The sequence below is a fragment of the Lontra canadensis genome, unplaced genomic scaffold (assembly GCF_010015895.1).
Source record: "Lontra canadensis isolate GAN:19392208 unplaced genomic scaffold, GSC_riverotter_1.0 scaffold74, whole genome shotgun sequence".
Taxonomy (NCBI): domain Eukaryota; kingdom Metazoa; phylum Chordata; class Mammalia; order Carnivora; family Mustelidae; genus Lontra; species Lontra canadensis.
The window spans coordinates 1,855,919-1,883,552 of NW_022631068.1; the positions used below are offsets into that span (position 1 = coordinate 1,855,919).

General features: G+C 37.0%; 1 protein-coding gene across 4 annotated transcripts in view; it reads right to left on the reverse strand.

Moving 5' to 3' along the window:
* The window catches only part of PIK3C2A (phosphatidylinositol-4-phosphate 3-kinase catalytic subunit type 2 alpha), a 99,589-nt gene that overhangs the window by 3,825 nt on the left and 68,130 nt on the right, over nucleotides 1–27,634 (reverse strand). For 3 of the 4 annotated variants that reach the window (XM_032881130.1, XM_032881129.1, XM_032881128.1), the window contains exons 16-28: nucleotides 25,655–25,843; nucleotides 24,380–24,473; nucleotides 23,801–23,895; nucleotides 23,267–23,447; nucleotides 18,880–18,984; nucleotides 17,602–17,694; nucleotides 15,333–15,462; nucleotides 10,022–10,158; nucleotides 7,295–7,464; nucleotides 5,487–5,643; nucleotides 4,754–4,863; nucleotides 2,010–2,217; nucleotides 537–661 (exon numbers count right to left, since the gene is read on the reverse strand). In XM_032881130.1, the coding sequence (XP_032737021.1) occupies nucleotides 537–661; nucleotides 2,010–2,217; nucleotides 4,754–4,863; nucleotides 5,487–5,643; nucleotides 7,295–7,464; nucleotides 10,022–10,158; nucleotides 15,333–15,462; nucleotides 17,602–17,694; nucleotides 18,880–18,984; nucleotides 23,267–23,447; nucleotides 23,801–23,895; nucleotides 24,380–24,473; nucleotides 25,655–25,843 (1,794 nt within the window). The remainder of the gene's footprint in view (nucleotides 1–536; nucleotides 662–2,009; nucleotides 2,218–4,753; nucleotides 4,864–5,486; nucleotides 5,644–7,294; nucleotides 7,465–10,021; nucleotides 10,159–15,332; nucleotides 15,463–17,601; nucleotides 17,695–18,879; nucleotides 18,985–23,266; nucleotides 23,448–23,800; nucleotides 23,896–24,379; nucleotides 24,474–25,654; nucleotides 25,844–27,634) is intronic. The other variant, XM_032881131.1, reaches the window with a different exon arrangement.

Below are 27,634 nucleotides of genomic sequence, written 5' to 3' on the forward strand. Positions count from 1 at the left end.
TTAAACATCTACCTTCAGCTCAGGTCATGATCCCAGGGTCCTGGAAGAGTCCCACATCAGGGAGCCTGCTTCTCCCTCTCTCCCACCTCGCCACTCCCCTACCACCTACTTGTGCTCTCTCTCTCTAATAAATAAAATTTTTAAAATAGATAGATGAACAAACAAAAGATTCTACTAAGTTCCTTGACCTCACTGTAAAGGTAGTTGCAGTAACAATTTACCTAATCCGGTATGACTTCAAACAAACAAACAAATGAAAGAAAGAAAGAAAGAAAAAGCTTCAACTGAAATTAGAAAACTAGAAAATCCCCAGCTTTAAGTTTAGGATCCCATTTATTCAGTTTATTCACTCAGCAGGATGCTACAGTTCCCGGTCGATGGATAGTACTGTTCTCAGGTCCTTGGGATACAGAGAAAAGTCAGTCACACATGGTCCATTGTATCTTACTAAATGTTTACACAAAGCTTTCGAGTGACACATGGTAAGAAATTGTTTCCTATAAAAAAAGGATTAATGTACAAAAATGGGAACATACCCTGGTAACTTCCAAAGTGGAAAAATAATACTGAGCTTATTGTGAAGTTCCTGAAATTCATCGAAAGTCCGGAACACAAATGATGGTTCTAACTGTCCTTCCCTCAAAATTCGGACTACATAAATCTGAAAAGAAACCACACCCCAAACAGATTAAGACAAACAGAACAAAACAAAAAAGCCTTTCCCGACAGAAAATTTACAGCTTGGTCAAGTGCTTTTAACTTAGTAGTATATATGTCACTGAGAGGAAAGCGCATACAGGAAAGTCATTGTATTTATAGACATCTAACTAAGTCTGAGAGTGATATTAAATACTGTACGATATATAAACAAGAACTGGAAAGTGAAAATCATTTATTTCCAGGATTATATATAATAAATGTACTTCCTGAAATTTATAAATTTAGGACATTTCCAATGAACACATTAATAAGCTCCTTTAAGAGCATAAATGAGAAAGGCAAAAAAAGGTGGCAGGAGGATGAGAAAAGACTTGTCTAACTGGATATTTAAAGTATTATAAAGTCAGAGTACTTTATAGAATAAAATACTGGTGTAGAAAAAAACTATTTCTAGAGAAGACCAGAAATAAATTCAGGGATATATATAAATTTAGTACATTTAAAATATGCTAACATTATAATATCTATAACATAACATAAATCATTGGGGGAAAGAATGGAATATTCAATGAAATGGTGTTAGGATAAAATACTAAACTTACAAAAATTTACTAACAATAAAATAGATGAAAATTTTAAAAAGTTGCTTTCTAAAATATCAGTTTGTCAAGGATTTAAAGACTGCTGCAGGGTGCCTAGGTGGCTCAGTTGGTTAAGCGACTGTCTTCAGGTCATGAACCGGGAGTCCCAGGATTGAGTACCAAATCCAGCACCCTGCTCAGTGGGGTGTCTGCTTCTCCCTCTGACCCTCCCCTTCTCATGTGCTCTCTCTCATTCTCTCTTTCAAATAAATAAATACAATCTTTAAAAAAAAAAAGAAAAAAAAATAGACTGCTGTAAAGTATTTCCCAATAAAATTATGAGCACAATGATGATAATGCTATTCATGGGGTGGTGGAAAGCATATTGAAGATCTTGCTTTTGTTCAAACTTGAATTTTATATGTGTGTGTGTTTAATAATACTTCATCCCTAGAAAGTGGAATGAGAACTGAAGATTTTATGTGTTTTTACATAGGTGGATTTTGTTACAGTGAGCAAGCTTTACCTTAAAATTAAGAACAAATTGAAGAAAGGAGAAAAAGCAAAATATCACCTTGTCTCTGGAAGGAAGAATACTGTTTGTCCCCCATAGTTTGGGAGCAAATTTACCAATAAATACATACCAAAAAACAATTAGGGATTCCTCAATTATTTGTTTATTTTTGGACCATCCATGGAGGAAATAAGTACGAAAAGGAAAACATGCATGCATGCATAAGTCTCTACAAATACCAAAACCGAACTTACATAATGTTTATCTGGGTTGTATTTCTTATGATAAGTGAAAACAGAGACTTCCTTGATTCGACCATCTTGTCTAAATGAGTATGTTTTGGGCGAAAATGAAAGGATGGGCTCATCATTGGAAGGAAGACCAGAAAAACGCAACTGAGCAAGATTGTGAATGAAGAAGTTAAACTTTGTGGCAATGCTTCCCAAACTTGATTCAATAAGCCTACAAAAAATCAGAAAATATGTTAATAGCAAATATTCATGAGAAAACATGTTCAGTTCTTTGAACATAATAAAGGATAAAGACATTTTCATACCCTTTAAAAAAAAGTTAAGATTTTATTTTTAAACTACACCCAATGTGGGGCTCAAATTTACAACCCTGAGATCAAGAATCTCACACTCCATCAACTGAGCCAGCCAGGAGCCCATTAAATTCTTTTTTGTTTAATCTATCTACCTGTCTATCAACCAAGATATGTAAATCTCCTTTTAAAGTAAGCTCTAGGCCCTTGGGCCGCCTGGGTGGCTCAGATGGTAAAGCACCAACTCTTGATTTCTGTTCAGGTCATGATCTCAGGGTTTTAAGACTGAGCCCTATCTCGGGCTGCAGGGAGCCTCCTTAAACTTATCTCTCTCCACCTCTCCCTCTGTTCCTCCCCTACCCCATAAGTAAACTTTAGGCTCAACTCGGAGCTTGAACTCACTATCCTGAGATCAAGAGTCACATGTTCTACTGACTGAGCCAGTCGGGCGCCCCCATTTTCATTCCTTTTAAAATATTAAGCATATTCTCACTTTGCCAGGATTTTCCCTTGTTCTTTAGGCCAAAAACCTATTAAAAGATAGTCCATCCCAACAAAATATTTTAGCACAAGAAAGTCTCTATTCCATCCCATTCCACAGTCTCCCAAGAAATGATGCTGTATTTCTTGAGCTCTGTGGGATCTAACATTAACTTAAAAACTATTAGGGATAGAAGATGACTGGTATAATGCCAAAAAAGATGATCATTATTTAATTCCCTTTTAATAAATAGGGAAGTTGAAAACAGGTATAGAAGGAAGCACTGAAAGTAATCCAGGGGCGCCTAGGTGGCTCAGTCGTTAAGCATCTGCCTTCGGCTCAGGTCATGATCCCAGGGTCCTGAGATGGAGCCACATGTTGGGCTCCCTGCTCAGCGGGAAGCCTGCTTCTCCCTCTCCCACTCCCCTTGCTTGTGTTCCCTCTCTCGCTGTGTCTCTCTCTGCCAAATAAGTAAAATCTTGGGAAAAAAAAAGTAATCAAATTTAATAAAATCTTTTCTACCAAATAGTAGTAGAATCTGGTATCAGACTTCTTCAAATAATCGTTATTTCCCTCAGTTGGAAAAAGAAGTTTTGACAGAATAGGGAGTTTCATGGTAACAAATCTGGAAGGCAGGCTTGGATAAAACATTTTAGGCATGCCAAAAAAAAAAAAAATACTGTCTCAGAAGCAGGATAAAGAAATCCAGAAAGAGGAAAGAGATTCAAAAAAGAAAAGTCTAGAACTTCACACAAAGGTTCTTGCTTTGCTATGGACTAAATATTTGTATTCTCTAAAATTCCTATGTTGAGCCCCAACCCCACAGGGCCTTTATGGAGTCAGTAATCAATATTAGATGCAGTCTTAAGGATAAAACTGATCCAAAAGAATTAGTGTTCTTACAAGAAGAGACAAGAAAGTTTATGCTTTCTTGCTCTTTATCTCCTCCTTTCCTGTGAGGAAACACAAGAAGGCAGTAGTTCACCAGGAAGGGAATAAGCTGGCACCTTGATTCTAGGACTTCCCAGCCTCTAGAAGTAAGAGAAAATAAGTGTCTATTGTTTAAGCCATGTCATCTATGATTATTTTGTTATGGCAGCTCAAGCAGACCAATACCTGCCTGCTTTATAGTTTTGCCTAGAGAAGCCAGTGAATCTCTTTTGAAAAACAAAACAAAACCCATCAATACCTAAATTATCAGGATTAGTTTGGAAGGCTATATAAAAGTCAGCTTCCTTCAATTCAATTCAGCCCAGACTCTTGAGACTAGAGAAGTCCAGTCCAGTTTTCTATCTCTTTTTTCCACTGAGAGGAAGAAGGCAAGAGAAAAGAGAAAAAAGAACATGAGCTCTTGGGTCTCTCCCTTCTGTGGCATAATAATGAGGCGGTATCACTGGATAGTGACCGACCTGGTCACCAGACTTTTAGAACATACTTGCCAGGAAGATCTGCTTTTAAAGCAAAAATGACAAGTTCAAATGCCAGTAATTAATATATGTATTTTAAGTACTACATCATATAGTAACAATTTACTATAGCAGTGTCCCAGAGTTTGCAGTTTTAATTATTTATGGTATCCATGAAAATGGTTATGGCAAAATCCTGAAAAACAGATTAGTACAGGTATTATTTTAGGGGAACCCCCCCCCACACACACATCCTTGTACTTGGCACTATAGAAAATATGCTTTGCAGAAATAGGTCATAAATAGGATGTTTATAATTCAAGTCATATACTAAATAAAACCTGAGTCATTTTGAAAAATAAATCTTTTAGTGTTATTGCAAATCCTTTACATTTATTCAGTAAAAAATCTTCTGACATAAAATATACTTTTGATAAACCTACTATTTACTAATACTGAATCACAATTATTTCCTAAAAATCAGATTCTGATATATAGCATTTGTTTAAACTAAGGAAAACAAATCAAAGCTCTGTGCCTTCTCCAACATATTTAAATATGCCTTACCTAGTAAAGAAAATTGTAGCTTCTGCATCTGTAGTTTGTGGCTGAAGTGCATCTCTAACATATTTCAAGTCTTGAATACTTGTAAGTTCTGGTAACCCTGAAGGAATCATCTACAGATAGGGAAAAAGAGTTTGTGAGTTACTTTTTAAAAGTCTATTCCCCACCCATCCCTTAAAAGCTGGCCAAGTAATTAGAACTAAAGCAAACAAAATAATCACAGTTTTGAGGAATTTATATTAGTCTTATAGGCACCTAAGTGATTCAGTTATAAATGAGAAAAACTGAGGTCATACAAGTCAATTGTTGGAAGTCACAAAGCCAGTTTATGGAATAAAATCTGTGAAATCCAGACCTTTTGTCTAGTCCTCTTCTTCTTTTTTTTTTTTTAAATCAGGTTCAGTCTCAATAATCATAGCAGAGGTTTAACTTAATACACACCCAGAAAAGTACAGAAATCTGAACACACCAAAATTAAGACACAAAATATGTTCCAGCATCCCAGATGGCTCTCAGGGTCCCTTTTAGTCAGTTACTTTTACTCCACACCTCCAAGGTAGATGTGACTTACATTTTATATTTTATATAAATGATGTCTGGCAATTTTTGAATATTTGGTAACACTATTTCTGACATTTGAAACTACGGTAAATTTTATTCCAAAATATTCTTCTTTAGCTATTGAAACAGAACATTAATGTAAATTAATTAAGGGCTTGTAAAAGAACACAGTTACCAGTGAAAGAAGGTTAAGAAAGAGGTTTGTCTGCTTTCTTATTAAGTTGTAGGCTTGACAGCAGAGGTCCACAAACAACTGGAAACGAATGGTAGGCTTTTCACCCCCATTAATGACATATGCCATATCAGAGGTAAGCACAAAAGGAGCCCGATCCCTATTTAAAAAGAAAGTACACAACACAAAGTAATATTTACAGAAGATAATCAAATAGTGCTTTTGTTACCACATGGTTATTGAACTAAGCTACCTGAGCCAGAGCAATTTCCAACTGGGAAATTAAGAATCAGGCAGGTTTGAATCTGCATTAAAACTTATAAATTTGCATTTTTCAGAAAAACCATCATATAATCAATCTCATTATTTAGATAGAACACATATATGAATTTTTTCCAAAATGATATTTATAAACTCACACACTCAAATAGAGAACAGAACTTACATACAGAGAGAAAAATTCGGCACTCATTGCCATCATACAAATGGGAACATTCCTAACAGGTACCACTAAGTAGTTAAATACACCTTAATTCATTCCAACAAATGTTACTAAACACGCACACACACAGGGAGAGAGACAGACTCTTATCTACTACATGGTCAAGACATTTGTTAGGGTCTTTTTTTAATCCCTAGTCATAATCAATGAGAGCTACAAGACAACAACAAGAAAAGAGGCAAGTTTGGGGACATTAATTTGTGGAAAAGTGCCTTTCTTTTAAAATAAGCTGTGTTGGGGCGCCTGGGTGGCTCAGTGGGTTAAGCCTCTGCCTTCGGCTCAGGTCATGACCTCAGGGTCCTGGGATGGAGCCCCGCATCGGGCTCTCTGCTCAGCGAGGAGCCTGCTTCCCCCTCTCTCTCTGCCTGCCTCTCTGCCTACTTGTGATCTCTGTCTGTCAAATAAAGAAATAAAATCTTTAAAAAAAAAAAAAATAAATAAAATAAAATAAGCTGTGTCCAGGGGGACCTGGGTGGCTCAGTCAAAGAGTCTGCCCTTGGCTTGGGTCATGATCCCAGGGTCCTGGGATTGAGCCCTACACCGGGCTCCCTTCTTAGCATGGAATCTGCTTCTCTCTCTCCCTGCTGCTCCCCAGCTCTACCCTGTTTGTGGTCTCTGTCAAATAAATAAATAAAATCTGTAAAATAAAATAAGTTGTGTTTACTAATTAAAATCAATGTTTCACTAAATGTGTCAAAAGAAAGGTTCCTCAAAATATACACAGATATCAATCTTAAGTAAAATTCTGATCCTATCAAAATGAAAACATTTTGATTAATTGAAATGACAGAACTTAAAGTCATTTTAGCATTACTTGAAATGACAGAACTTGAAGTCAATGGCCTCTTGAGTTAACCTAAGAAAGCAAACCAACAGTTTCACTTTTCTTGGGAAGAAGAAAGTGGACAGAAGAATACTTAATTGTAAAGTGGCTGACATTAAAACCATCAAAAACTTAACCACTGTGTGGTAAAAAAAAGTCGAATTCTTTTTCCTTCAAGTAAAATTATTGAAACTCTTCCAGATATACATACACATGTGGACAGATACAGATTATTTTACTAATACCTTTTGAAAAGTGACCTACAATGTGGAAATTCTGCTTCAGAATTACCTGGAGTACTTATTTTTCTTGTTTTTGTTTTTTAAAGGTAGGCTCCACCTGAAGTGGGGCTTGAACTCACAACCCTGAGACCAAGAGTTGTAAGCCCTACTGATTGAGCCAGCCAGGCACCCCTCAGGGTACTTGATTTAAAAAAAAAAAAAAAAGCCCCCCTCTTTTCTTCAGCAATAGTAACAATGTGAGTACCTTTTGAAGCTACCAAACATCTGTGCATGGCCCAAAAACTTTCCAAAGTCAATGTGAAACATGTGTCCTGTGCTTCGAAGCATTATATTATCATTGTGTCGATCACAGATGCCTAGGACATAGGTGGCTACACAGCATCCAGCACAAGAATAGATAAAATTTTCTGAAGCCTATAATAAAGATATAGAATTATTTTAGAAAAAAATTATTTTTAAAAAGGAGGCAGGTTATAAAGATTAAAGTAATTCATCACCCTTTGAAAACACTATCGTGATTCACTTTTTCAACACCTTATAAACTAGGTTATGATAACAAAAGTCAGCCTTGTCATATTTCAAAAAAATAAAAACACCCTTCTAAAGGTGGTTACTGCCCTATCTCTCCATCTATTGTCCTTTAATAGGCAGAGAAACTGCCAGTCCCTACTTGGGGTACATGCTGCCTTTAAACATCTTTTAAGAATCATCTTTGTGCAACTCTGCTCCTCACAGGCTCTACTGTTCAGTACAAGTGGTGGTAACACTGTGACAAAGATTAATCTGAATAAAAGAATATTTTCCCCTTTTTTGGCTTATAGGGAGGGCATGTATGAAGAAAGTCAGCTTGTATCTTTAAACATACAATAGTATAATTAATATGTTTTGTTGACTCCTTATGTCATCTGCAAGTTTTTCGAAGCTGGAGATCTCTCACTTCAGTCTTACCTGCCCTGCGGATTAAATCACTAACATAGTATCATGCAGAAGGATGCAGCAAGATGTATATAATGAGTACTTTTATCTAAAGCATGTGCATTTAGTTTATCCTCAGGGAACTAAATTTCTGAATAGTGCAGTCATATGGCTCTACATGTCCATGTGGTTATTTCATAACTCCCCAGAAATCATAACTGATGATGGTAAAGAGCCAAGGTTTACACAGCACTTATCACAAACCAGTCACTACACTACTCTTCCTACACACCTACAAACCTACACACATGCACACTATATGACATAGGTATGATTATGATTGTCATTTCCCTCATTGTCATGAGGGAAACTGAAACATAGAAGTTCTTTGCCCAAGACCACATAATTTTTAAGTGGCAGACGCAAGGTTCACCCCAAGCAGTGTGACTCCTCTATGTAAAGTACATTAAGAGTCAAATGCATAAAAGGCACTCACTGTATGCTACTTGACAATTATTTTGTGTCAAACCACTTCCTCAGAACCACAAAAGAGCCAACATTACTATAAAGTATCAGCTTCTGTTGCACTGCTTTCCCCACACCACAAGAAAAGGAAGTGATCTTAAACAAAGAGCTAAATTCCTCTACCTTCTTAGGTCAACAAATAGAATTTGTATTTATCTGTAAATGTGATATGTTAATGACCTGATGACATAAAGGAGGCAGGCAAATGACATTAAAACTGAGATCTCCTTACATTGCCATTGAAAGTGTTCTTGAGGGTGCCTGGGTGGCTCAGTGGGTTAATAAGCCTCTGCCTTTAACTCAGGTCATGATCTCAGGGTCCTGGGATCGAGTCCCACATCAGGCTCTCTGCTCAGCAGGGAGCCTGCTTCCTCCTCTCTCTCTCTCTCTCTCTCTCTCTCTCTCTCTCTCTGCCTACTTGTGACTGTCTGTCAAATAAATAAAAGAGAAAGTGTTCTTGAGTCTTTCTTAGGCAGTTTAGGATCACTGGAGGCCTTATGTCCTAAGAGATTTCCCTTTCCCTTTTCCCATTTTTTTTTTCTTAAGTAAACTCTACTTCCCTCAGCCCTCACCGACACGGGGCTTGAACTCACAATGCTAAGGTCATGGGGCACCTGTCCGGTTCAGCCGGTTAAGTGTCCAACTCTTGGTTTTAGCTTAGGTCATGATCTCATGGGTGGTGGGACTGAGCCCTGCATTCAGCTCCATGAAGCGGGGAGTCTGCTTAAAGATTCTCTCTCTCCTTCTCCCTCTGCCCCTCCTGACACTGATGTGATCACACGCACTCTGTCTATAAAAAAAAGTCATATACTACCAAATGAGCAACTCAGTTGCTCTGAGAGTTCCTTTCTTGTTATAGAATTCAAAAGTATGCTAAAACAAAAAATTGGCACCTCTAATATTAACAGCTATTAACTACAGGATTTACTCTGTGTAGGGCTTTCTTTATAAACTCATCTAACTCTCACAAGAGCCTTGTAGTGTTGTTATTTTTTACAGCCATAATATGTACTATATTACCAAAAAAAAAGTACTATAATACTGTAATGTATACTATTTCATATCCCAGGTTACTGAAGCACAGAAGAGGTTAATAATTTGCCTAAGGCTCAATACCTGATGACTTGGAACCTAAGTTCAAGCTCAGAAAGTCTGGCCCATAATTTTCCTCTCAACTCCACACTTACACACATGGAGCCACTCTTACTCATTTTCATAACTTGTCCCAAGATCTTTGTGAAATGTGAACATTCTGGGTCATAAAAATACCTGTTTTGCTGGCCTCTAAATGCATGCTTGGAAAGTTTTGGGGGTAATTTAGCATTGGTTTCACTCAGATTCTTACCATTAGATCCACTGTTTATATAGAAACATATGTGTATATAACTTTTTTTTAAACTTAAGAGAAAGACACTGCTTTCACAACTTAGACTACATGGCTAGTCACCAGAGCTGGAAAATGAAAAGCACTTATAACCTATGTAATACATTTGTGATAAAGTTATCTGGAATAAGGAGACTTGCCAATCACCTTTTCATATTCCTCTTCAGAAGGATTGTATTTCCTCAACCACTCTGCAAGCGGTTTATCTTTAAAGGATCCAGTCACACCATATTCCACTTGGATTTTCCTGAGGGTATCTGAAGCAGGAACTAGCTCCACCATACCTTTAACAACAAAACATTAAGCTATGCAAAAATACCTCCCCAAAAGCCTTTAAAAAATTTATAGCTTTCAATCTTTGACATAAGATATCAGTTAGGAATCGTTTTTAAAAAATCAAGTCTGGCAGCCCTTGCAAAAAAAATCTGAGCAATCAAAATAATTTCTTATTTTCAGAAGTACCCAAAATGTAACAGTTGAATGTGAATTTAACACTCCATAATCTGTACAACCGTGTACTATACCCTCCACCAAGAATAATAATTTTAATTACTAACTAGATGATATTGACCTAGTTAATAAAGTTACTTAGTTAATAAACTTACTCTGGGCGATGATGGAGTGTTTCAGAGTATACTAAGCCCTTTCAAAGGGAAGAATAGATTAAGATTGTCCTTATGAGGGGCGCCTGGGTGGCTCAGTGGGTTAAAGCCTCTGCCTTCGGCTCAGGTCATGATCTCAGGGTCCTGGGATCGAGCCCCGCATCGGGCTCTCTGCTCAGCAGTGAGCCTGCTTCCCCCTCCTTCTGTCTACTTGTAATCTCTGTCAAATAAATAAATAAAATCTTAAAAAAAAAATTGTCCTTATGACATATGTAACTCTTTTTTTCTAAACATTTTTTTTTAAAGATTGTATTTATTTATTTGACAGACAGAGATCACAAGTAGGCAGAGCAGCAGGCAGAGAGACGAGGAAACAGGCTCCCTGCTGAGCAGAGAGCCCGATGATGCGGGGCTCAATCCCACGACCCTGGGATCATGACCTGAGCAGAAGGCAGAGGCTTTAATCCACTGAGCCACCCAGGTGCCCCAGACATATGTAACTCTTAAGTACGTGTTCTGTCTTCCTAAATGAAATGTAAATGCTTGGCTGGGCAAATCATTTTTTATTTTCTCACTTTTAAAACAAGTATCAAATTATGGCACATCCACGTAAGGGAATACAATGATGTAGATCTTTATGTGCTTATACTAAAAAATATGCTTTAGGGGCACCTGGGTGGCTCAGTGGGTTAAGCCTCTGCCTTTGGTTCGGGTCATGATGCCAGGGTCCTGGGGATCAAGCCCCGTATCGGGCTCTCTGCTCAGCAGGGAGCCTCTTTCCTCCTCTCTCTGCCTGCCTCTCTGCCTACTTGTGATCTCTGTCAAATAAATAAAATCTTTAAAAAAAAAAAAATGCTTTAAATACAAAATCCAGATAAAGGGGCGCCTGGGTGGCTCAGTGGGTTAAGCCTCTGCCTTTGGCTCAGGTAATAATCTCAGGGTCCTAGGATCGAGCCCTGCTATTGGGCTCTCTGCTCAGTAGGGAGCCCACTTCCCCCAATCTCTGCCTGTCTCTATGCCTACTTGTGATTTCTGTCAAATAAATAAAATCTTAAAAAAAAAAATCCAGATAGAGAATTGTCATTTTGCACTTAAAAGAAAGACTGGGGCACCTGGGTGGCTTAGTCAGTTAAGTGTCTGCTTTTGGCTCAGGTCATGATCTTGGGGTCCTAAAATTGAACTCAGCAGGGAGCCTGCTTCTCCCTCTCCCTCTGCCCCTTGGCCCCCTACCTCTTCCCCACGGCACTGGTGCTCTCTTTCAAATAAATAAATTCTATTACCTGCTACATTTACTATATGCATGTATTATTCTTATAATTAAAAAATTAGTTTTATTGGGGTGCCTGGGTGGCTCATTCGGCTAAGCAGCTGCCTTCGGCTCAGGTCATGATCTCAGGGTCCTGGGATCAAACCCTGAATCGGGCTTCCTGCTTAGCGGAGAGCTTGCTTCTCCCTTTCCCACTACCTGCCTCTCTGCCTACTTGTGCTCTCTATCTCTCTGTCAAAAAAATAAATAAGTAAAATCTTTAAAAAACAAACAAACAAACAAACAAAAAAAACAGTTTTATGTATTTTCAAAATCAAGGAGATGCACTGGTGTCAAAAGATATGGACACAGAGACCTGCTTCAGACAAAGGACTGGAAAAAACCAAGTTGGCCAAGGTCTTCAGACCATCCCCAAAAAAGTGTATCATCTAGTTAAGAGTTCACACTTAGATACTTTTTCAATGAGTACCTGCACCTTGATTCTATGACTATATTTAATCAAATTTTAATATACATATAAATTTCTAATTTCATAATCATATATACATACATATAAATCACTACGTGCTAAAACAGTGGACCAAAGTTCATAAAATATACAATGTACTACTCGCTATGTAAGATATGGTCCCTACCCTGAGATAACTTAAAATCAAGCATCCAGGGTGGGGAGAAGATACACCACTAAATGTCTCATGAATATTTAAAGACAACTGTTGAGTCTGAAAAAGTGAGGGATTACTAGAAACACTGAAATACTAGTAAAAAGTTCACAGAAGATATGGATATGATTTCATTTGGAAAATAAAGGTACTTGTGAGATAACACAAATGAAAAGCTTAGACCAACCAGGGTAAGACACAAAGTAAGTCCTCAATAATCAGTTAGAAACAACATAAAAAACAAGAAGAATCTGATTGCCTCTAAAGTTACATGGAATTCCCTAAGAAGAAAGAGAAAGTGCAACTACATGAAGTAAGTGTGGTGACAGAAAGACAACTTAATGAAATGGTAGCTCTCATTGAGGAATCTTAGTAAAATAACTTCCATTTACAACTTATGAAAAACAATAATATTTTTAACCAGCAAGAATTCTTAATGTTTTATTTATTTTAGAAGGCAAGAGCAAGAGACTGCATGCAAGTGAGTGGGGAGAGGGGCAGAGAGAGAGAATGTTCAAGCAGACTTCCTGCCGAGTGCAGAGCCTGATGTGGGGCTCCATCCCACAACTTGAGATCATGACCTGAGCTGAAACCAAGAGTCAAAGGCCCAACCGACTGAGCCATCCAGGTACCCCAACCAGCAAGAATTCTTAAGTTGACCTGATTTTCTTTTTGACAAGATAAAGTTTGTAGGGATGCCTGGGTGGCTCAGTCGTTAAGCGTCTGCCTTTGGCTCAGGTCATGATCCCAGGGTCCTGGGATTGAGGCCCACATCAGGCTCTCTGCGGAGCCCTCTCCCACTCCTTCTTCTGTGTTCCCTCTCTCACCATGTCTCTTTCTGTCAAATAAATAAATACAGCTTGTACATTCTAAACTGAGAAAGGAAGGCTCTCATACTGTCCTAATGGATAAAATGGAGAAATGTGGAACAGTTGATAACACAATGAAGTAGACAAGTACCCAAGTAAAATATAGTACCTAAAGATATTTTTTAAAAGATTTTATTTATTTATTTGACAGAGAGAGAGAGACTAAGCACAAGAAGGGGAAGCATCAGGAAGATGGAGAAGCAGGCTCCCCACTGAGCAGGGAGCCTGATGTGGGACTCAATCCCAGGGGTCTGGGATCATGACCTGAGCTAAAGGCAGATGCTTAACCAATGAGCCACACAGGTACCCCACAGTACCTAAAGATTTAGCAATCACCTGACAGGAAATCTCATGTCTCTAGCGAGACAACACATCGGTTGGTCCTTGGTCCTCTCTTAGTAAACACGTTTTTCAATGCCTTAGCAGAAGCTACAGAATATATATTCTTCAAATCAGTTCATGACAGAAATTAAGAGGTTCAACGACAGATAACAAAACTCGGATTTTAAAAAGAATCCAAGTGGCTGAAAAGTAATGGATCCAATAATAACAAGAAAGTTAGTAGGTAAGGTCCTATACTTGGGTCTAAGATACAAAATGTACAAGTACGAAATGGCCAAGACATGATTAAGCAGGAGCTAGCTAGTATGATGGTTTTATTTGTGAATAAGTTCTGCATGTGCAATATTTTGCCTATTTTGCATTCTACAAAAGTCCGGTGCCATTCTCAGAGACTGGATCACCTGAGCCTTTACAATGGGAATAATCAGATAATAAGGTAAATCTAAAGTCATGTATGACAAATGGCTGAAGAATGTGGAACTCAGGATCTGAGGCCACAATATTCATCATCACAAAGACTTATTATATGACTGTCTATAAAGAGAACTGGAACTGATGGGTAGAAGACATTAGGAGTCAGTTCCCATTCATTAGACTAAGAAAAAACTCTACAGCCATCAGAGTTATCCAGGATAGGACAGACTACATTGAAATGCAGTAAACTTCCTTCAGTATAGGCATTTAAGCATAACGTTAATGGCAAATATCATAAGGATGACTAGGTAATTGTTCAGGTGACTTTCTAGTGTCTATGATTAGAATCTGAGAAGCATTTCTCATTTCCACCAACTATAAATGATCTTTCCCTCCTTTAAAACCCCAGAGCACTGCCTCTGTTAATTCTCTTAGAGATTTTCGGGATTCCTGGGTGACTCAGACAGTTAAGTTTCTGCCTTTGGCTCAGGTCATGAGATCCTAGGGTCCTGGGACAGAGTCCTGCATTGGGCTCCTTGCTCAGCGAGGAGGCTGCTTCTCCCTCTGCCTGTGCACGCTCTCTCTCTCTCTCTCTCTGATAAATAAATAAATAAATAAATAAATAAATAAATAAAATCTTAAAAAAATTCTTTTAGAGCTTTTGGCTAATTAAAGCATCTTCAAATTACTTTGTAGGTCTTTAAACTGCTTCCCTCTAAATATAAACGCTACATGTTATTAGCATTTTGTAGCTGGCAGATCACAAACATTTGTTGATAAGAGTAATGACAATGGCTAAAATTACTGAGAACCTAATACATGTCACATGCTGGGTGTTTCACATTCATTACCTTTTAATTATCAAAATATTTCTGGGTGTAATGCTTTTATTATTCACACTAAACATATGTGGTAAGGAAGAAAACTTATGCAATAAAATAGTAAGATGAAGCCCTGTGCTAAAGTAAAAAAAAATTTTGAAACCATTATTTTATTTTGCAGAAATTAAATCAAAATTGGTTTAACTTAAGACACCTTAATTTTAAGTTAAAAGCTAAAGACTATGAAGTCCTCATTTAGTCAATCAACGGGAACCTCTGGTTACTGCAAAGCATTTATTAGGGCTACTCAATGAGTTATTTAATTATAAACAAATAAATCAGTAAAGTAACACTAAATTAAAGTAAGAAACAACTGAGATTATAGTGTACCAGCATCAGGACTCCCACAGGACAGGTGTACTCTGAGCTAAGTTCACAGAGAAGAAATAATAAGACACCAAGACAGAGCTGACAGACTTACCTCTATCTCTGCCAGTTGAGAGACATTTGAAAATTACCATCCTCAGATCTAATCCTTCCTTAAGCCAGATCTTGTCCATAATCTTTATCATCTGTAAAGCTAACATATCTTGCCGAAGATCTTCACCAACCTTGAAATCAAGGAAATAAAATGAAACGTGTATCTTTCCAAAAGACTTACTACGTTACATGCTGTAAAAGACAGGGGGAGGGGGAAATGGTGGAGAGAATGAAGAATGAGATGAAACAGAACTGCCTTTTATTTTTCTTTAGTATTCCAGAGGAAATTACTTAACCTCTTCACGTCTCAGTTTCTTGAACTCTACACTTTTTAAAAGGTTAGATTTTGTGGTATGTGAATTATACTCAATTTTTATTTTTTTTTAAAGATTTTATTTATTTATTTGACAGGCAGAGATCACAAGTAGGCAGAGAGGCAGGCAGAGAGAGGAAGGGAAGCAGGCTCCCCGCTGTGCAGAGAGCCCGATGCGGGGCTTGATCCCAGGACCCTGGGATCATGACCTGAGCTGAAGGCAGCGGCTTAACCCACTGAGCCACCCAGGCGCCCCAATACTCAATTTTTTAAAGGGGCAAAATGGAGGATCTTTGCCATGATCAAAATATTCCTTACCTTGACTGTATCATTGCCAACAGCCTCATTGTGATATTGTAGGATAGTTTTGCAAGATGCTACACAGAAGGAAACTGGGTAAAGGATACTTAGGATCTATGTATAATTTCTTACAACAGACTGAATATAATTATCTCAACCCAGAAGTTTACTTAAAAAAATGGAAAGAGTTAACCCTCCCAAAATGAATGAAATCTAACTGGAACCACATCAATTTATCATTTTCTTTTTTAAGTTGGATAAAATAACTTTAAAACATATAACAATGAATGTATTTTTTGAGACCAATTAAGAAAATTATGAAAAGAAATTAGAGATTAGCCCTAACAAATATTAAAACTTAATATAAAAAATTTCTGTACTCAGATGGTACTATTTTAGGAAAAGGCAAATATATTAGTAAAATATAGTCCAAAACCAGATTTGAGTTATGAGAACTTGCTCTCTCTATATATACACACACATATATATAGAATATACATACATATAAATATATACATTTATATTCATAAAGATAGCTTCTCTTGAACCATCACATATATACATTATCTATATAAGCCTGCACTAACTGAACTCATTGAATTAACTACAACTCTCCATTCTTCCTTAAAAATATACAAATTATGACCACAACACACAGGACTTTGGTAATAGATTACTCTTATAGTATTCCACTCCTGCTGCTTCCCACAGGTAAGTTTTATGTTTCCAAAACCCAATGCCATTGCTCATGGTTTTGCAGTGTCATGCTGCACAACTCAGGGGGTACCATTCAAATCATATCTGTGTGAAAGGCATTATCTGCTAAAGCTATGGCCATAGGTAGCAGCTGTAGTTCAGGGCTGCATTTGTTCCCAAATCTGTTTTAGAACAGTTTATATCAGCAATAACTTTTCACATAATTATTCAATTTTTTTTAAAAAGATTTTATTTATTCATTGGATAGAAATCACAAGTAGGCAGAGAGGCAGGCAGAGAGGGAGGAGGAAGCAGGCTCGCCGCCGAGTAGAGAGCCCGATGCGGGGCTCGATCCCAGGATCCTGAGATCATGCTCTGAGCTGAAGGCAGAGGCTTTAAACCACTGAGCCACCCAGGCGCCCCATAATTATTCAATTTAATTAAATATTAAATAAAATTACATTTGCAATTTGGAAAAGGAACTGGAGAAAGTAATTTTTATTATTTTTTATTTTATAAAGATTTTATTTATTTATTTGACAGAGATCACAAGTAGGCAGAGAGGCAGGCAGAGGAGGGGGAAGCAGGCTCCCAACCGAGCAGGGAGCCCGATGAGGCGCTCAATCCCAGGACCTGGAGATCATGACCCAAGCCAAAGGCAGAGGCTTAACCCACTGAGCCACCCAGACGCCCTGAGAAAGTAATTTTTAAATTACCACTTAAAAACAGCGTAACCTTCCGGTGCTTGGGTGGCTCAGTCGGTTAAGTGTCTGCCTTTAGCTCAGGTAATGATCCCAGGGTCCTAGGATGGACCTGCACTGGGCTCCCTGCTCAGTGGGGAGTCTGCCTCTCCCTTTGCCTCTGCCCCTCCCTTCGGCTTGTGCTCTCTCTCGGTCTCAAATAAATAAAATCTTTAAAAAAAGAAAAGAAAAGAAAAACAAAGTAACCTGATTTTGCTCACCTTAAACATGACATTAATTTCTTCCCCCATTGGATCAGCATTCAGCATTGTCACTTTTAGGGGCACAGCATTGGAACTGAAGAAGGAACATGACTACAAATACAACATGCTATGCATTAGAAGGATAACACTGGAATAAAAATGGGTTTAAGATTTTTTGTCCTAAGCATCTCTCTCTTCACCTGTTCCTCTGAAGTATGGCCAATGAAATAACATATGTGAACTGCTTTTTAGATCATCCAGCAGATAAGAGGTATTTAAAAATATTTTGAAACTTAAACACAGCATGGGTAAAATATCTACTACTCTCTAGATGAGAAGAAAAACCTTAAAACTTGAGACAAAATTATTAGAAGTTTGAGCTTTAAAAGTATCTTAATTCCTCAACAGAGTTCAGAATTTTGTATATTCTTATCTCTCTCTAAAGCAGTATGATCTGGGATGAGATCTCTACTTCTCTTATTTATGGTACTCTTCTAATTAATAATTAGCCACATAATCAAATAGTGACACTAAATTTAAAAATTTCATCAGCAAAGACCAAAACTTATTTTAAAATGAAACTGGTTAAAAAAACTAATTTAAGAAAGACCAATTAAAGGAAACAACAAACAAAACACAAGGAGAAAATGTAACCCCCTGACCCCCACCAATAACATACAACTCAGGCACCCACTGTTAAATTTCAGTAAAGAGAAGCCATGTATCAACTTAAAAAGAAATAAAACCTGAGACGCCTTTATGGATACTTGTACCCTGGCCTTTCCAAACCAGAGACTCTAATGGATGAATTAATTGATTGCTTTTGCTGAATTCATTAAGGGAAAATCTACTATTTGCATAACTACTGGCCCACTCTGAAATATAATTACTCAATGCTGATGATTCAACTACTTTTTGATGGCTCTAAAAAGTGTTATAAACTTGAGGAGAGTCTTTCTGACCATTCACAGGGGAGGAAAGGAAATGCTATCGGTGACTGGAACCATAACATATGCCTACAAGGCAGCTATTATATCATAGTAAAAAATAATTTATTTTGAGACAGCAAATAATTTTATATTGTTTTTTCTTTCAGGAATGGTGGTTAAGTAAAATATACTGAGGTAAATATGGATCTTACACAAACAGATATCCATAAATACTAATAACCAACCTATATGCAGATATTATCCTTATTTGCCTTAAGTATATCAGCCCATCTGCTTTCTTCCTACACATTTTCCCTACAGATTATTATGAAGTATAATATTAACTTATTAGTATTTTATATGTCACCTTAATATTTAATTCTTTTGCAACAAGACTTGGATTGAGAGGAAGACGGCATTTATTTCTTAGAAAAAAGGACTGTACTCGTTCCATACTCCTTTGAAGGACAACCTAGGAAAAGAGAATGACACTGTAAGTACATACTGAAAATGAAGACCTACTTTTAAAAAAGATTTTATTTATTTATTTGACAGAGAGAAACACAGCAAGAGAGGGAACACAAGCAGGGGGAGTGGGAGAGCGAGAAGCAGGCTTCCCACTGAATAGGGAGCCTGATGCAGGGCTTGATCTCAGAACCCTGGGATCATGACCCAAGCCAAAGGCAGACGCTTAAGCCACCCAGACACCCCAGGAAGACCTATTTTTAAGACAAAAAAATTATGTCATGGACCAACCCAAATTTTAAAATGCCCAACTGTCAAAAGGTCAAAAACAAGCTGTTCCTAAAGTGTTAATTTTAGAATTAGAATGGGCAAAGGCTTATAAACATGGGGGCGGTGCATATGGTTTATTTAACGTATTAATTAAAAGTCTCTAACAATCAAATAAATAGAAATTAAGCAGAAATGAGATGCAATTTTTCCTGACAGTATAAAAATTTAAGGTTAACACCCCAGTCCCATCAACAGGGCAGAAAAAGATACTTTCATAATCTATTGGTGGAGAAAAAGATTTAACTAAAAATATACAAAGTTCCTGACTCAGCTATTTCACCTATAGGAATATCATATAAGGAAATAGTAGCAAAGGAGCAAATACTTATACACTATATTCACTGTAGGAATGGAAAAAGAAAAATGTGTAAATGATCTATAAAGGTAACGGTTCACAATTTACTCTACAATACCTTGTAATACTATGTACCCATTAAGAAACATGAGGTGTGACTATAGGTCTTCACATAAAATTCTCTAAGATGAAGTAAAAAAGAGCAAACTGCAAAACAAAACAAAACCCCACCAAAAAACCCTCCACATAATTGCTGAAAGAAATTAAAGATCCAGACTAATGAAGACATCCTGTGTTCATGAACCGGAAGACTTAATATTATTAAGACTGCAGTATTTTCCAAATTAATCTACAAACTCATCACAATTCCTTTTTTTAAGATTTTATTTATTTGATAAGAGAGTGAGAGAGAGAGGTTAGGGAGAGAGAGCATAAGCACACGGAGCAGAGATGGAGAGGAAGAAGCAGGATCCCCGCTAAGCGGGGAGCCCAATGCAGAGCTCAATTCCAGGACCCCGGGATCATGACCTGAGATGAAGGCAGACACTTAACTCACTGAGCCACCCAGGCGCCCCACAGACTTAACACAATTCTTATCAAAATTCCAACTTCCTTTTTGTAGCAATGTACAAGATGGTCCTAAAATTCAGACAAAATTGCAAGGACTTCTGAATAGACCAAAATAACAACAACAACAAAAAAAACCCTTGAAAAAGAAAAGTTAGAAAACTCATACTTCTTGATTTCAAAAATTACCACAAAGCTACAATAATGAAAACAGTATGGCATAAGGCTAATCTTATAGATCAATGAACTAGAATCCAGACCCATAAGTCTATGGTCAACTGACTTATCAAAGGTGCCAAGATCATTTATGGGAAAGAACAGTCTCTTCAACAAATGGTGCTGAGAAGTTTTGAAGATGCTGCCCAAGGGAAAAAGCAGATCTGGAAATGGCGGGGTGCTGAGGGGGAGTGGTGAGCAGCCTCTAGGAGAGACAGTGCTCACAAGAAGTCTCAGGGTTCCAAAGGTGGTGGCAGACATTCTATGCGAAAAACATGGGGAAAATAATGGAAGCTATGGAAAAGTTAAAGTCTGGAATGAGATTAAATAAAGTGGCTGCACATTATAGTGAAGATAAAGTGATATGGTTGGATGACCAGAGGTTCCATGGTGGGACCACTTCAAAAAGCAGCATTTAGGGGCACCTGGGTGGCTCAGTGGGTTAAGCCTCTGCCTTCGGCTCAGGTCATGATCCCAGGGTCCTGGGATCGAGCCCCACATTGGGCTCTCTGCTCAGCGGACAGCCTGCTTCCTCCTCTCTCTTTGCCTGCCTCTCTGCCTACTTGTGATCTCTGTCAAATAAATAAATAAAATCCTTTAAAAAAAAAAAAAAGCAGCATTTACCTTGCTTTTAAGTGGGTTGAATAGGCCAGTATTTACAGACCCTCCAGTTAAGACAAAATCTGGCTATCATATCATTATGAAGGGAGAAAATTGTACAAAAAACTGCAATAATAAAAATGGTGCTAGAACTGAATAATTGCATGTAAAAGAATAAAATTGAATCCTTACTTCCAAGCATATTAAAAAATACTCAAAATGGATCAAAGACTGATATAAGAGCAAACAATAAAACTCCTAGAACATAACTGTATAATCTTTGTGACCTTGGATTTGACCACAAATTCTTAGTTATCAATTGCACAAGCAATAAAAGGAAAAATAAACTTCATAAAATTAGTAACTTTTGTGCATTAAGGGACACTACCAAGGAAATAAAAAGATAATTCAAGGAATGGGAAAAAAAATTTTTTAAGATTTTTATTTATTTATTTGAGAGACAGCGAGAGAGAGTATGAGAGGGGAGAAGGTCAGAGGGAGAAGCAGACTCCCCATGGAGCTGGGAGCCCGATGCAGGACTTGATCCCGGTACTCCACAATCATGACCTGAGCCAAAGGCAATCACTTAACCAACTTAGCCACCCAGGCTCCTGAGAGAAAATATTTACAGTGTCTCTGACAAGGGTCTAATATCCCAAATACATAAAGAACAATTCAACAACAAAAAGGCAAACCATTAAAAAAAACCTGAAAACAGAAACTCTCCGAAAAAGATATACAAATGGTCAACAAACACACAAAAATGTGCTCAAAATCACTGATCATTAGGAAAATGCAAATCAAAACCACAAGGAGGTACTACTTCATACCCACTAAGATGACTATTATTTTTAAAAATTATTTTTATTAACATATAATGTATTATTTGCCCCAGGGGTACAGGTCTGTGAATCATCAGGCTTTACACATTTCACAGCACTCGCCATAGCACATACCCTCCCCAGTGTCCATAACCCAACCACCCCATCCCTACCCTTCCACCCCCCAGCAACCCTCAGTTTGTTCTGTGAGATTAAGAGTCTCTTATGGTTTGTCTCCCTCCCGATCCCATCTTGTTTCATTTTTTCCTTCCCTATCACCCAACCCCCCTGCCCTGCCTCTCAAATTTGAGGATTATGATTTTTTTTTTTTTTAAAGGCAGAAAATAACAAATGTTGGTGAGGATGTGGAGAAGTTGGAATCTTCATACATTGCTAGTAGAAATATAAAATGATGAACCTACTTTGGATAAAGGTTTGGTGGTTCCTCAAAAAGTTAAACATAAAAATTGCTTTATAGCCCAGTAATTCTACTCCTAGATAAAGTTAAAAGAGGTATCCTAACAAAAACTTGCACACGAATAGATAAACAAAATGTGGTATATCCACAGAACAGAACATTATTCAGCTATAAAAAGGAGTGAAGTACTCATACAGGCTAGAATATGGATGAACCTTGAAAATATTAGGCAAAGTGAAGAAACCAGACACAAAGGCCACATATTGGATAATTTCATTTAAATGAAATGTCCAGAATAGGTACATCCACAGAATAGAAAGCAGATTAATGCTTACCAGGGCCTAGGAGAAGGAGGGAATGAGGAATGAAAAGTAAGTGGGTACAGGCTTTCTTTTTGCTATGATGAAAATGTTCTGGAATTAGTGGTAGTGGCTGCATAACATTGTGAATGTACTAAAAGAGAATGAATTAAATAGGTGAATTTTATCTCAAGAACAGTATGTATGTATATATGTATGTATATTTCTATAAAAATTTTTTAAAATCCAAATATTTGTGTATATATTTAAGTGCATATATGTATAAAGTCATATGAAAGACCAGAAAGGACATAAAGCAAACTATGAATAATAGATACCTAACAGGGAGAAAATGAACTGGAAAATTTTAATTTTTACATTAATTTAACATTTTAATAAAAAAAATTTTATCCTATAAATTTATTATTTGGATCTTTTAAACATTAGCATCAACTCATACTTGCATTACTTTCATAGTTACAAAAAGTTAAAAACAAAATAATGAAAAAGAAACTCAAGAATCGTGACCAGGAAGGAATTCATAAGCATGGAAATTAAAAAACCGTTTTTGAGTTAGGTCGTAAAATCTTTTCCTATGGTTTTAAACAAACTGAATTCATCTGCTCAAAACAGCATAGGTATAGTTAGTCTATGGATATCAACTGGTAAAGAGTAACAACTCATCCACACTATAGAGATCCTTCAAGATCAAAATATTCATATTCCCTCTTTTGGGTACATACCTGTCTGGCTGATCCACTAGCCTGCCTTACTTTTTCTGCTACTCCTCCTAAAAGCTGCACAAGTTTAGTCTGCTTCAAAAGTTCTTCTCGGAGTCCTTTTCCTCCTACTGAGAGGAGAGCTCCCAAAACATGTTCGTATCGGGCACCAAACTGTGCATCATGCAGGGCATCCTTGAGGAGCCTAATACAGCAAAACAGTTATGTCAGCCACTTCTGAAAACTGGATGAATGTCTCTTGAGTATCAATGTAGGTTCATTTTTTTGGTATCTAGGAATTTATTTTAAGCTATATAAGCAAAAACTCATTATTATGGAGCTCTTAACATTTTGTTAGCTCTTTATTGCAAAGAGATTTGGCATTTTTGGTTTTATTTCTAAGGACATAAAAATCTGCCTTCTTCATAATAATGATCTTAATAAAACATCTGGTATTGACATAAGCAGTCTGAGGATACTGTTTAGACTTTCAGAGTATACTATCTCTATAAATACTAGGAACAGAAATAAATTACTTTAAAAAAGTTTAACTCTTACCAATATAAATTGTGTGCTATGTGTATATTTCCCAATGCCCTGGACAGAAGGAAGCGCACTAATGAACTGTTCAAGTAAATTTCATATTTCAAAGCCTACACATAAAGGAAAGTAAGAATTACTAGTGGTCAAACCCATACCATATTATTAGGATAAAATTATCAAAAGAGAAACTATATAAAGCAAGATTTAAGATAACACTGATAAAAATGAAATAGATGAATTAACTTAGGCTATATAGGTTATAAAATCAAGCAGAAAAGTGTAGGTTTAATATTCATTAGTTACGTTTAAATGGCTAATAAAGAAAAATCAAAGAAAAGTTCAAGTCTGGTTTGTTCTGAGAATCTAAAAATTTAAGTATTAAAAATCTAGGTATGTGTGTTTGTATATAAAATACTCAAGAGGAGCAGTTAACAATAGTGGAAAAAAATTTATACTACATCCAAACTTAAGGTACCTCAACATTCCCACAAAAGTACTTTTAATCAAAACAGAGTGGAGATCCTCTAGCAAGTTCTCTACTCATAAAAAATGGGTGGAGAGTAAGGTGAACAGGTAAACCAGTAAAAAACATACCTGTACAAACTGTGGAAGAAGATCAGTTAGTTCATCATCACTTATAGCCTCAATCCAGGTCACAGCCATAGACCTCACTTCCTGATCTGCAAATCTAAAGAAGCACCACAAAAATCAAGATTTAATGGTGATTTCTTTCTAGTGAAGCTGCATTTCCTTTTTTTTTTTTTAGATTTTATTTTTTATTTGAGGAGAGTGAGTAAGATAGAGAGCACACAGGAGCAGGGGCAGAGGGAGAGGGAGAAGCAGGCCCCTTGCTGAGCAAGGGGCCTGATGCAGGGCTCAATCCCAGAACCCTGGAATCATGACCTGAACCAAAAGCAAATGCTTAACCAACTGAGCCACTCAGGCGCCCCTAAAACTGTATTTCCTAAAAACACAATCTTAATCTATATGTGACAAAGAATATTCAAATAGCTCTTCATTCAAAAGCAATTATCTTTTTTTTTTTTTTTTAGGAAGAAAAATCTTTCTGTACTATACAAATTCAACTTCAGGACTGTTCAGAAACTGTTTAATTATGAAAATTTTGACCCATATCATAAAAAAAATAACAAATTATTCAAAATTTAGAACTTAAATCCCTCTTTAGGCTAGTTTTATTATTTTTTTTAAAGATTTTATTTATTGACTGAGAGAGTGAGAGGACAAGCAGGGTGAGAGAGCATGAACAGGGTGAAGGGCAGACCAGAGGGAGAAGCAGACTCCCCACTAAGCAGGGAGCCTGATGTGAGGCTGGATCTGGGTTAGTTTAAAATGATAGGACAACTTTATTCTTTTTCTAATTTTTAAAAGTGAACTCTACACCCAATGTGGTGCTTGAACTCATAACTGCCCCCCCAACCCTGAGATCAAAAGTCCCACGTTCCACCAACGGAGGCAGCCAGGCTCCCCATGACATCTCTTTTAATAACCCTAGCACAGGGCGCCTGGGTGGCTCAGTGGGTTAAAGCCTCTGCCTTCAGCTCAGGTCATGATTGGGATGGAGCCCGCATCGGGCTCTCTGCTCAGCAGGGAGCCTGCTTCCTTCCTCTCTCTCTCTGCCCAACTCTCTGCCTGTCAAATAAATAAATAAAATCTTAAAACAACAACAACAACAACAAAAAACCCCAGCACAAAAAGTATGTTTATAAAAATACACATTTACACATTTATATTGCACTGAATTGCTTTCATGATGAAACAAAGGGAAATACTCCTGCAACATAATATACCCTATTGGAAAAAATGATAACAATAAAATAGAGCAAGTACATTCACTCACGGTTAACTTACTTTAAGTCAAGTAGTTCCAAAGCAGTCAGTGGGTGTAACGGAGGCCATTGCTGAAGCAGTGAGTAAGTTTTGGCAAGATTAACCCATTTCCAGTTTGGGGCACTTGCTAGTACTTTAGGAAGACAATTTGGGTGTTTGAGGCAATAATAGCGTTTGTCCCACAAAAAGGCTTTATCTTCTTTAGAAAGTCTGCATATATGACAAAATTAAATTACTTCTCAATGATATCATAATGACAGTTATAATCTCAATGATTAAAAATACAAAGAAAAAATTTATTCATTTTAGGACAGCCACTTCTTGGTAGAACCATTAATACTAATTTTGAATAGAAAAATGCAATATACAGCAAACACTATTAATTTACTCTAATTTGGGGGATAGAAAGAAATCATTCTGCCTTGATAAAAGTCTTAGTTATGAAAATGAAGGATAATTCAGTATGATAAAAATTTATTGAGCTCTAACCCAATGCCAAGCACTAAAAATCAGAGTTGAATAAGCAGAACCCACCCTACGAGATAGCAAGGATATCATCCATTTTATACAACTAAAATCAAATGTCATGCAAAAAAAAAAAAAAAAAGCTATTACATATTAGAAGATGATTTTAGAAGATGATTATTCAGCTCAAATGAGGAACATTCAAAATGAGAAGTATTTGTTTGGAAGACTCTAATTCAGTCTTAATGACAAATGTTTATGTGAGTGAAATATTCACTATTTTACTACCCATCCATCTACTTTTGTGTATAAATACATGCACTGATGCATTCATGTCATGTGGAGAACTGAAAAAATTCAAATATTCCCAAAAAGTGCACAGTTAAAGTCTCTCCCACCAGTTCCCCTCCCAGTGACAGCTGCCTTATTTATCTTATTAGACTGCATATCCTTGGGGTGCCTGGGTGGCTCAGTGGGTTAAGCCTCTGCCTTTGCCTCAGGTCATGATCTCAGGGTCCTGGGATCCAGCCTCTCTGCTCAGCAGGGAGCCTGCTTCTCCCTCTCTGCGTGCCTCTCTGTCTACTTGTGATCTCTCTCTGTCAAATAAATAAATAAAATCTTAAAAAAAAAAAAAAAGAAGATTGCATATCCTTCCAGAGATAGTCTATTGATATAAAAGCATATACATAGGCATGTGTAGATTCTTTTTTCTTTACGTAAATAGTAACATACCACATAAACTATTCTGCTTCTTGCTTTCTTCATTTAACGTCTTACGTATTAGTACAGCTAGATGTAAGTTGTTTTTTTTTTTTTTTTGAAGATTTTATTTATTTATTTGAGAGAGAGACAGTGAGAGAGAGCATGAGTGAGGAGAAGGTCAGAGGGAGAAGCAGACTCCCTGTGGAGCTGGGAGCCCGATGCGGGACTTGATTCCGGGACTCCAGGATCATGACCTGAGCAGAAGGCAGTCGTCTAACCAACTGAGCCACTCAGGAGTCCCTGTAAGTTCATTCTTAATAGTTACATAATACTGCACTGGATAAAGGTACAATAATTGAACATTTACTGATGGACACTCCCTGTCACTTACAATAACCCAAATAATCCAAATACCGCAATGAATATTCTTTACCCCATAAGCAAATATAAAAGGTTTTCTCGAAGACATATAATTAAATGGAACTATAACCACTAGGTTACAGACTATATACACTGTGACCTTTACTGGTTTTGATCTCCCAAAGCTCCGTAGCCAACAGTTTTAAGTGCCATTTTTCTGTATCTTCATCAATACTTTATATGATGAGACATTTTAATTTTCATCTAAGACATGTGTATAAAATATTATATTGCAGTAATTTTCCTTTTCTTGATTACTGAGGGGTCAAACATCTTCTCGGATATTTAAAAGGCACTGTATTTCTTATCCAAAAAATTATCTAGTCATATTCTTTCTATTACTAAGTTGTTGGTTTGTCTATTGTCTAAAAAACTGAAGTTCTTTATATATATATTTTTAAAATCTATTGATAT